Raw genomic sequence first — 11,383 nt, 5'->3', positions numbered from 1 at the left:
TGTGGCCTGTGCAGTGGTGGGAGGTCACCAAGAGGGAAAGATCTGGGGGGAGGGTACACTTGGGCTGCCCTGGAAGTCGTCAGGAAGACCTGGCTTCAAGGTTGGCCTCTGACACACACTGGCGGGAGGGGGAACCCAGGGCAAACCCCTTCACCTCTAGCTGCCCCAGGAACCACCCAGCCTGGAAATGACAAGAAAGATCTCCGTCAATCAGCCATGTGAAGCTCTTTATACTAATGAAATCACAGGTCCCAGTCAAAAAAAAAAGTCTGTTACAGTATATGGCATATGTGAGTTCAATTACCTCAAGGCACATGGTTCCTAGACGTGCGTGGGTATATATACATATGCATGTGTATATGTAGATGGCCAGACATATCTATATTCCTAGCCTACCTACTGGGAGTTTCTAATTAGATTTCCTAAACCTAAACCCACCTCTCTGCTGAATTTCCTTATTTCTGTCAAGGACTCCTGGGCTGCACATTTAGAGACATGCACAGAGTGGAGCTCTCCTTCCAAAGGCTTCCAGGCCAGCTGCCCCCACTCCCACCCACCTGACTGCCTAGCTTCCTTTCAGGTCCTGTCCTCCCCTTAAGAGTGTCATCTCCTTAAGGGCGGAACTGTCTTTCTTTTTGGTCTTTGTAATCCTAGCTTAGCACCCACACAGAAGGTTTTACTGACTTCACAACTTGGCCCCGACCTACCTTTCCAAGCACACAAACATCATTCCTTCACACTTCTTTCTGTAACTCACCTATTCTATCTGTGCCATCCCTGGAATCCCTTCCTTGCTCACCTGACCTCAGAACCCCCATACACCTTCAAAACTCAAGTCACAAGGCATCTTCTGAGCCCTTTCCAGATTGCCCCAACTACTATGCCTTCCCATTCCCAAAATCACCTTGCATTTATCATACGATTTTTGCCACTATCTCCTCAGGGCCTGGCACATAACACAAATCAGTTGACTGAACAAATTGTATTCTTTTTTAAAAAATCCCTATTTTGTGTTTTTTTCTTTAAATAAAAGTTTATTGGAAAACCAGTATTGCAATAATGCACATTTATGGTCATCAAAAGAAAAGGTAAATGTTAGAAGTTAAAAAGGTGCCAAGAATAAGAATTCTCTTTTAGGCTTCAAGAGGGTGATGATTTTAAAATTATTGCAAAAAAATAAATGCAGAAAGTCTACATATTGAGTAAAGTAATTGCTTTACTAAAAAAAAAACCTAATGGTTCAATGTAAACCAACATGAAGTTTTACAAATTTTCAGCATTTGCTGGACGTTGCTGTTGTAAGACACTGATTTGAAAGCTGAACACTACTGATATCTTTTCTTTTTCTTTTTTAAAAACATTTTTACTCATCAAAACACACCAAAATAATACAAGCGTTTGTACACGACAGACAGTCACATGCTGAACTGTTCAATGCAGGAAGACTTCACGATCCAGGACCCATACCCATGCTGCTGCAAGTACGACTTCAACAAAGTTTTGGCTTCCTGGTAGGATCCAGACATGCACTAAGGAAAGAAAAACATGATGCATTAGAGGGTGATCAAACAGGAAAGGGGGAGACATTGGTGACTGGAAACTGCAGGGACACTGTGAGAACATTAAGATCCTTAACTAAACAAGGTAAGCCCACCTACTTCTTTACAGGGAAGATGAGAACATTCTTGGAAAATTCTATTTCCATTCAAAAAGATTTTTTAAAATCCACCCATGCTCAGAAATTTCTCTAATTCCTAATATAAACATACATCCTAAAATTACTCTCAGCTAGTTTTTAATCTGGTAAAGATCACCTTGAGAAAATGAGTCATTCCTCTTTGGGGCATTTGGCCTAATTCCTTCTAAGGCCCATGTGACTGCTGGTCACCAGCCACAGCTCATTTCCTCTGGCTTCCCCTAGGGCCACCACCAGCAGATTCATCTCCTCCTGCCTGTGAACAGGCAGACCCCTGTGGGAATTTCCACCAAGTCCCACCCTCTACCCGCTTTCTGTCATAAAGGACCACAAGAGGGCTGAGGGTGAGATGATGGAAGAATTCTGAGTTCAAAAATTTAATAAATAGATCAGAGCTCAAATTCCCTAGTAATCAATGACTGACACCTTTCAGATGCCAACCTTTTTAGAATCTAATTAAATAGAAAATATTCTGGACATGTAATGATGGATGATTCTCACAAAAAAAATAAGGGGAAAAATAAAGATGATTCTCACCAAAAAAAGGGGGGGGGTAATTCTCCACAATGAATCACTCACCTAACAAAGAACTGAATGTAAAAATTGATTTTTGGTGCCTTCGGGGAATTTTCCGCAATTATTTCTTGTAGAACTTAGAAAAGCAACCTTACTAATTTAGTAGAGTTAGAAAAAATATTAAGGATTACAAATTCACACTACTCACTCCTAGAGAGAATGCCCAGGCAGATAGAACCGTATAGCATTATTAACAATGCATTAATATACCTAATTCCAGCACTAAACTCAGAAAAGCTAATTTTCCCCATAAAACTGGGGAGTTCCAACAAATTAACTAGAGATGACTAGATCTGAAACCTTGCACATGTCAACCTCTCCAGGCCTCAGTTTCATTTACAGATGAGAAAATTCAATGAGATAATCTTTACAGGCTCTCCCAACTTTAACCTTCAATGATTTTAATACACAGGAACCATATAATCTTTGCTGACTCTGCTCATCTAAAGGATAATCACAAAAAGTTTTTTGAAGATCTCTTCCTACATATTAAGAAATGTCTCAGGCAGTTCAGAACGAAGAGAGGAAATGGGGTGGAAAAGAATTCTCTTGTGGACAATTTGTGCATTTTTGAGTTTCCTCTTAGATGAATCAGTTGGACATCAGAATCAAGTCATCATCTCCCAAAGGGACTCCAGTAAGTGAAATAAACTACGAGTCAAAGAAACTGAGTGATTACATTCACATTATTCATGTAAGAGCTAATGAACCAAGTGCAAGTTTGACGCTGGAGGATTAAGCAGCCTGAAAGATTTAAGGCAGCACAATTATCATCTTAATACCTTAAATACATTTTCTTACTTTAAAAACACACCTGATTCCCCAAAAAGGTATTCATGACAAGGCCAAACTGCCATTTTCTCACTTACAAGTGAGAGATGAACCTCATTGTGGATACACACTCACAGAAACGTACAGACACACACAGGTAGGCAGGCGCGCGCGCACACACACACACACACACACACACACACACACACTCTTTTCATCCATGGAGCACTGTGGAAATAAGGGTATAACCTCCCAAGGAGACTACTTTTAAAGACATCTAAGTTCTGGTACTTCTTGGCATCATCTGATATTGTCAAATATCCCCCCACCCTCCACCAGATCCTCTCTTTTACTTTGGTTTCAGAGATGCCATACTCTCCTGGTTCTTCCTCCTCTCTAATGCATTCTCTATCTCCTCATAATCTTCCCTAGCCCTTAAGGTAGGTATTCCCCTAGAGTTCCATTTTTGGCCTTCTTCAAATTGATCCAAGCATTTATTAAGCCCCTACTGTGTGCCAGGCACCAGGTACACAAAGACATTTAAAAATTAAACTGCCTCTTCTCTGCTTATGTTCTACTTTTCTTTTCATACCACACTCTCTCCTTGGACATCTCATCCATTCATCTACCAGGCTTAAACTACTACCTCCATGAAGACGAATCCTGAATCTCTATCTCTAGAACTCCCACAGGACAGCATTAAGTGAACATCTGTCAGGTACCTCAAACTCGGCATGGAGTAGTGGACAAAGCACTGAGCTTGGAGTCAAGAATCCCGAGTTCAAATCCTGCCTCAGACATTTACTAGCTGAGTGACCCCTGGACAAGTCCCTTAACCTTTATTTGCCCCAGGTTCTTCATCTGTAAAATAAGAGGGGTGACTCAATGTCTTCGAAGATGCCTTCCAGCTGTAAGTCTGTGATACTATATCCCAAACAGAGACCATCACTCTTTCCTCCAAAACCTGCTCCTCCCCCTTTCTATCTGGGGCACTACCACATCTCTCATGTCTGGCATCACCTTTCGAGTCTACTTTCTCAGCCACTTCTAATCCAATCCACAGCATCTGATTGTCCATTGTCTGACTGTCTTGTTTTCTTCCTTCCTTCCTTCTCTGTCCTCACTGCTACCAGCCCAGCTCACACAGCTCCTCTTGGTCACCCATATGGACAATTACAACAACCTCCCTAAAATCAAAAGTTTTTTCATCTCTATCCTCTTTTTCTCCCATGAGTCTCTATATGTGATGACAGAACAATCCTTCTTCCACACAGCTCTGATCAGGTCACTCTTCTCCCTAATGCATACCAAAGAAAGTTCAAAGGTTTTTGGTATTGGTAGAAGGGCACCTTATTTAAAGTCAGAAGACCTGGGTCCAAATCTTGGTTCTTTCCTTGGACAAAAGCACTAATTGGGCCTTAGATTCCTTCTACAAAATGAGGACTTACACTGGATTCCAATTCCAAATCTATTATCCTAAGATCCCCACACAATCTGACGTTACCCTGACTACCTCCCTAGTCTTGTTCTCATGCTCGCACCTCTCAACATCCCAACACCCAGAAGAGATCCTGGGCTTTGCTGGCTCTGTGCCTTTGCTGATGCCATTCGCTATGTCTGAAGTCTTCTGTCTTCCTCTCGTTTGCTAAATTCCTGCCCTAATTTCTATGCCCAGCTGCCATGCTGCCTCCTCCACGAGGTCTTCTCTGCCCCAGCTGCCACCCATCACCTCCAAGACTGGCCCTGGATCTCTCAGAGTGGTGCTGTTGGCAGGGGACTTGCTCCCAAAGATCCGGGGTCTCATTCGTATGGGTGCTCCCTCCATGGGCAGTCTCCTCTGGGATACCCTTCCCACAAATCTTGCAGAGGCCATCTTCCTGCACACATTTCACTTGCAACAGTGAAGCTCCTTGGCCTGTCTAGCTGCTAGTTCTTGCTCCCACAAGCCTGGCCCACTTTCGTTTGCAATCAAAAACTCTGGACATCTTTTACACCACTTCCTGCCTCATTGGAAGCATCATTAGGAACACGCTGCAGTCCACTTGTGGCCATGTTCCACACGTCCACTGCCTTTCAGTCCTCCACAAGTCAAGTCAAAAACAAACATCTATTACAATCTACAAGGTGCCAGGCACTGCGCTGCACAAAAGCACCTGCTCTCAACGAACTTATATCCCAAAGAAGAAAGCTCATGGTCACACACAAGGAAATGCCAAGTACACACGAAGCAAGTTCACAGGGGAGCATCAAAAACTGGAGGAATCGGGGCACGGCGCAGGAAGTGGCCCTTGGGCTGGGCCTAGAAGTCAGGGCCATTGCAGGCGCGGGCAGAGGCAGAGAGATTACACAAAGGCAAAGACACAAGAGGCAGAGCGTTATCTACAGGAAACTCCACAGAACCATCCGTATGCGAGTCAAGTCAAGGAGCATTTATGAAGCACTGCCCAAGCGCCCCGGCAGCAAGAGCAAAAGGTGCTTCTGGCCCAAGTCCAAGGGAGAGGTGGACTCGAGAAAGTCCAGGGAGTCAGGCATGCAGCCTGGAGTGGGATGTGAGGTGAAGCGAAGACATGTGAGATCAACCAGGAAACAAGTAGAGCCAGACTGTGAAGAGCTTCAAAGGCCAAAGGAACTTGAAGCATGTTTTGCATGACTTCATATGTGCATAATGGGCATCATATTTCTTGCCTTCTCAATGGATGGTGGAGAAAGTGGAGGGAGGAGAAAATCTGAAACTGAAAACAAAAATAAAAAAAAGACGAGCTTTACATAAGCATCATGTTGGAACCACTAACAGGGCCACCAACAGACTCCCAGATGCAGCGGATCTGACCTCTCTCCCTATTAAGCGCTAAGCCCCCTTCTTCGCCCTCCTGTAGTCCCTGCTCAATGTAAATGTCCTGAGGGATGGATTCAACGAGCTGCCTATTATTTTGCCCAGTCAGTCGGGACAACCAACGCTCTCTGTCCACTCGGTGCGCTGTGAAGCCTCTCTCCCTGAAGCAGTCTCGGGTCTCTCCGAGGAGGGAGGCCTGACCATAACTTGGCCATTTTCATCATCAGCACAATGTCACTCACAAGCAGGAGAACCCCTTCCTGCACCTGATCTCTGACTCTGGCTGGCACCTTGCATGAGGAGGACCAGGATCCCCTACCCTCGTGTACACCTGCCCCAAACCTGACAGTCAGATGGGGGCAGAACCCTGCTGTTAGGCTCACAGAGAAAAATGACCTTAGCTAAATACAGGCACGAGAGATGCTTGGCTGGAAAAGACTCTGCAGGGTCACACTACACTTTGATGAGCCAAAATGCCTTTGAAAGGAAGCAAACACATGGCTGTAGAAAACACATCTCTATTCAGAAAATATGGGAACGTCTTATGAACATATGCAGAGGGCCATAAGTAGAACCAAAACAATAAATACCATAACAACAGTATGGTATTTGTACATACATACGTATGTAAATATACAGATATACACATATGTATGTATTTTAAAATAACGATTTTAACATGATGTTTCCAGCAATGCTGTGAGGCGCCTTGAACAAGGAGGACAATAGCATAAAGGTCAGCTACCATACTGACAGTAAATTATTCCACTTGAAAAGTCTACAAGCCAAGACTAAAGTAGAGGGAGATCTGGTGCACAACTTTTTATTCACAGATGACTGTGCACTCAATGCAGCCTCTGAAGCCGAGACACAACAAAATATGGATTGATTCTCTGCCACTTGTGCTAATCTTGGCCTGACAAGGAACACCAAGAAAACAGAGGTTCTCCACCAGCTACCACTGCACCATTCATACATGCAACCATCAATTACAGCAAATGGATAAATATTAAATGCTGTGGATAAGTTCACTTACTTGGCAGTATACTTTTCAGGGATGTACACATAGATGACACACACACAGCCACAGCTAGCTCAGTTTTGGGGAGGCTCGAAAGGAAAGTTTGGGAGAGAAGAGTTACTAGACTGACTACTAAACTGAAGGTCTACAGAGTTATTGTGCTGACCTCATTGTTTTGTGCCTGTGAAGCCTGGACAGCCACACCAGGAAACGGAATCACTTCCGTTTGAATTGTCTTAGGAAGATTCTGAAGATTACCTGGCAAGATAAGGTACTGGACGCTGAGGTCCCTTCTCGAGCTGAACTGTCGAGCACTCAAACTCTACTGTAAAGAACACAACTCCAACGGGCTGGAACTTGCTGTTCAAACGCCAAATGTATGTTTGCCTAAAAGACTATCCTGCTGAGAACTCACACAAGGCAAGTGCTTACGTGGAAGTCAGAAGTGGCGATCCAAGGACACGCTCAAGATCTGTCTGAAGAACTCTGCAATTAATTATAAGACATGGGAAACACTGGCAGAGGACTGCCCACCATGGCATACCTTTATCAAAGAAGGTGCTGTGCTCTATAAGCAAGGCAGAATAGCAGCAGCTTTAAAGAAACATGAGATGTGAAAACTAGAGACATCTCCACTCCAAAAGTTCACATGGACTATTTATGCCCGACCTGTGGCTGAGCCTTCCGAGCTCCCATTGGTCTGATCAACCAGTGAGATACACTGCACCTTGACCCCAACATAGCACAAAGGATTAACACTCAACTGATGAGAACCATGTAGTGGAAAAAACATTTTAAGGAAACCAAACTGAGTAACTGGAAAAACAGTAAGAGAGAACACAGTTCTGTCCTCATGCTCAAGAGCTGGAGGACTCCTAGGACGGGATGCTTTTAAGCCTCGTCAAATATAGCTATTACTCTATCAGGTGTTTTTTGTTCCACTGTACTTCAAGGGAGGATTCAATATGAAAGGAGGGGAAAAGTTTCAGCTCATCCCTGAAATGAAGGATGTAAAACAAACAAAAAGATATCAATAAATCGTGTTTTAAAACACTCCTCCTCTCCCATCACTCAGGATGTCTTCCTCCTTTATCCCTGTCTTATATGGAGAAGTGGCCCTTTCTGGCAAAGGCAAGCTGTTCTGCATGCACCCTTAATCCCATCCCATCTTCTTTCCCATTGGATTGCCCCTTGTATCCCCTGCTCTCACTAATCTTCAGTCTCAACCTATTTACTGTGTTCCTGTCTATGTCCCTCTCATTCTTTTTTTTAAAATTTTATTAATTTGATTTATCAATAATTATTTCCATGTGCTTTTGAGTTTAAAATTTTTCTCCCCCTTCCTCCCTACCACCCTCCCCAAGACGACGCACATCTGATATAGGCTATACGTTTACATTCCTATTAAATATATTTTCACATTAGTGGTGGTGTAAGTAAAAATTAAAACCAATAGGAGGAACCATCAGAAAGAGGAAACCAAACTCAACAGAAGAGAAAAAAAAATAGCAATTCAACTTTCATAGTTCTTTCTTTGGATGTGGACAGCATTTTCCATCCCGAGGCCTCGGAGATGTCTTAGATCCTGGCATTGCTGAGAAGGGTTCAGTTTAACAATCTTAGTCATCACACAATGTGGCTGTTATTGTGTACAACATTCTCCTGGTTCTGCTCACTTCACTCAGCATCAGGCCATACAAGTCTTTCCAGGTTTTTCTGAAGTCAGACTGTTCATCATTTCTTCCAGCACAATAGTATTCCATTACATTCATATACCACAACTTGCTCAGCCATTCCCCAATGGATGGGCATCCTCTCAATTTCCAATTCTTTGCCACCACAAAAAGAGCTGCTATGAATATTTTTGTACATGGGGGTCCTTTTCCCATTTGTATAATCTTTTTGGGATATAGCCCTAGAAGTGCTATTGCTGGGTCAAAGGGTATGCACATTTTTATAGCCCTTTGGGCATAGTTCCAAATTGTTCTCCAAAATGGTCGAATCATTTCACAATTCCACCAACAATGCATTAGTGTTCCGATTTTCCCACATCTTCTCCAATATTTATGATTTTCCTGTTTTGTCATGTGGCCAATCTGACAGGTGTGACGTGGTACCTCAGAGTTGTTTTGATTTGCATTTCTCCAGTCAATTATGATTTAGAGCATTTTTTCACATGACTATAGATGGCTTTAATTTCTTCATCTGAGGACTGTCTGTTCATATCCTTTGACCATTTATCAATTGGGGAATGGCTTGCGTTCTTATAAATTTGACTTAATTCTCTATATATTTTAGAAATGAGGCCCTTATCAGAGTGTCTCTCTCATTCTTAAAAAACCTTGACCTGATCCGATCACCTCCACTGGTAAGCTAAAGCCTTCTTCCCCTTGATAGCTAAACTCCTTGAGCAAATCATCTATGCTCACTGCCTCCTATCCTCTCACTCAATTCTAAACCCTCTGTAATCTGGCTTCTGGCATCATCATTCAACTGAAACTATTCTCTGAATTTATCAATAATCTCTTAAGTGTCAAAGCTAATGGTCTTTTCGCATTCTTCACCCTTCTCAACATCTATGCAACTTTTGACACTATCACTTCTCTTGGATATGTCTCTCTAGGTTTTCATGACCCTGCTCTTTGCTGATTCTTCTCCTACCTACCTGACCGTTCCTCCTTAGTCCCCTTTTCTGGATCTCCACCCATGTCATATTCAAAGATATCCTCATTATAAGTGTAGATCGTTCTTAAAGGTTTTAGAGTAGGTTGGCCTTTCGATAGGAATGGCATCTGTGATTTCTTCCATTCTCTCAGCCCCGCCCTAAGCTAGATCTTGAATAGAAAGCCTAGCTTGGGCTTGGTTTGCTGGAGCTGTTCTGCTCGACTTTATCTCTCTGCTTGCTTTTCATGGTATTTGGGGTCACTGAAGCAGCATGAATCCAAGCACAGGGGTTTCCAATCTCACTAGATTTTTCACCTACTGGCTGCCCCACTTTCAGTTTCAAATGTGAATGTTCTTGGAAAAAATGTGTCTTAATTGGATGGACTTATTTTCTTTGTTGCTTGTGTTTTAGAAGGCCAAACTATGAATCTTCCACTCTCCTCCTCCATAATCTTCTAGACAGCAATTTTGCATTCTAGGCCAGGGCTGCCCTGGGTTACCCTATCTGTTCTTGCCAAGATCAAACGCTTGCCAGCGGTTCTTCTGGGCTCTTTTGGCTTCATCACTATGATGACTGCTTTATAGCAAGAAATAAGTTTCTGCAGGAAAGGCCTTAACCCGAGTCAAAAGCTTTACCTTTTTGCATTTTCTGACATCAATAGCATTGCTGAGTAGGTATTTGGAAGCTCTTGTAATGGTGTCTTTTTATCTTCATTTCTTCTTCTAATCTGACATTGGCATATTAGATTAGAGGCAGTTTAGTAGCAGAATGGACCAGCTGGGCTTAAGGTCAGAAAGACCTGAACTCAAGTATGATCTCAGACTCTTATCAGCTGTGTGACCTTGGGCAAGACACTTAACCTGTGTATCACAATTTCCTCATCTGCCAGGGCTGTTGTGAAGACAAAACAAGATAATATTTGGAAGGTGCTCTGTAAACCTTAAAGCATTATATAAATGCTAGCTATTATTACTGAATTTAATATTTTTCATCTAATTATATCATCTATTCACATAACAAACAGCTAGTACAGAAATATCTCCAACATCAGTTAACTTCTAATTGTTAAAATACGTGTAAAAAAAAAAACCAGCATAAGATGTTGCTCTTTGCTCACCACGTCCAGCACAGTGAACTCTCTTCTAGAGAGTACCTAGGGGTATGGCAATAATCTATAAACCTTGGCCTCTTTCATTTCTTAAACCCAAACCACATCTGCCAGTGTACTTTCCTTCTCCTCCTCTCTGTCCACCTAAGCCAAGGAGCACCAAGGTCCACGCTGACTTGGCTGACCCTCTTCAGCTCTTCATTTTATTTTCCCTTCTACTTCACTCTTTGCAGCAGGTGTTTGTACAAAGACATAATTATTTTCATGATAGTCTTTTTGTTTATGCTCAAACACGGAAGACTCAAGGCGGGATCACCATTATCCCAGACATTCTTATTGCCTGTGGGCACATGATCGAATCAATTCCTCTACAAGACTCTCCAAGGAAAACCTGTGCACCATCCTTCCAACTTCCTCGTCTTCCAGGCTGTTTTTCAGCAAAAACGTAAACGTGGATGTAATTCAGTTTTCCAATAATATATCATCTTGTTAGTCACTGGGCACTCCCCAAATGACAGCTGCCATACATTCTGAGAATTGTGATTGACTCCCTCTACTCTTTTCACCATTCTGCCATTACCACAGTGCACCAGCACTCAAAGTATGGCCAACTTCCTGACAAGGAGCCCCTCCAAACCTAGGCACGTTGAGTCACCAGAACCAGACCCCAAGTTTTTCCCACTCTGTAGAACCTGTCAGAGCTCAAACTCAAT

The 11,383-nt window shown here is 42.8% G+C and overlaps 1 protein-coding gene across 1 annotated transcript in view; it reads right to left on the bottom strand.

The window, feature by feature from the left end:
- Positions 1 to 1,042: 1,042 nt before the first annotated feature.
- Positions 1,043 to 11,383, bottom strand: part of ADAD1 (adenosine deaminase domain containing 1) — a 52,117-nt gene continuing 41,776 nt past the window's right edge. Inside the window, exon 11 of the mRNA XM_021008263.2 lies at positions 1,043 to 1,529. Coding sequence (XP_020863922.1) covers positions 1,416 to 1,529 — 114 coding nt within the window. The 3' untranslated portion in view covers positions 1,043 to 1,415. The remainder of the gene's footprint in view (positions 1,530 to 11,383) is intronic.

This window comes from Phascolarctos cinereus, unplaced genomic scaffold (genome assembly GCF_003287225.1).
Source record: "Phascolarctos cinereus isolate Bilbo 61053 unplaced genomic scaffold, phaCin_HiC Scaffold_9;HRSCAF=440, whole genome shotgun sequence".
Classification (NCBI taxonomy): domain Eukaryota; kingdom Metazoa; phylum Chordata; class Mammalia; order Diprotodontia; family Phascolarctidae; genus Phascolarctos; species Phascolarctos cinereus.
The sequence above is the reverse complement of the archived record's forward strand: the minus strand, read 5'-3'. Positions and strand labels throughout refer to the sequence as shown.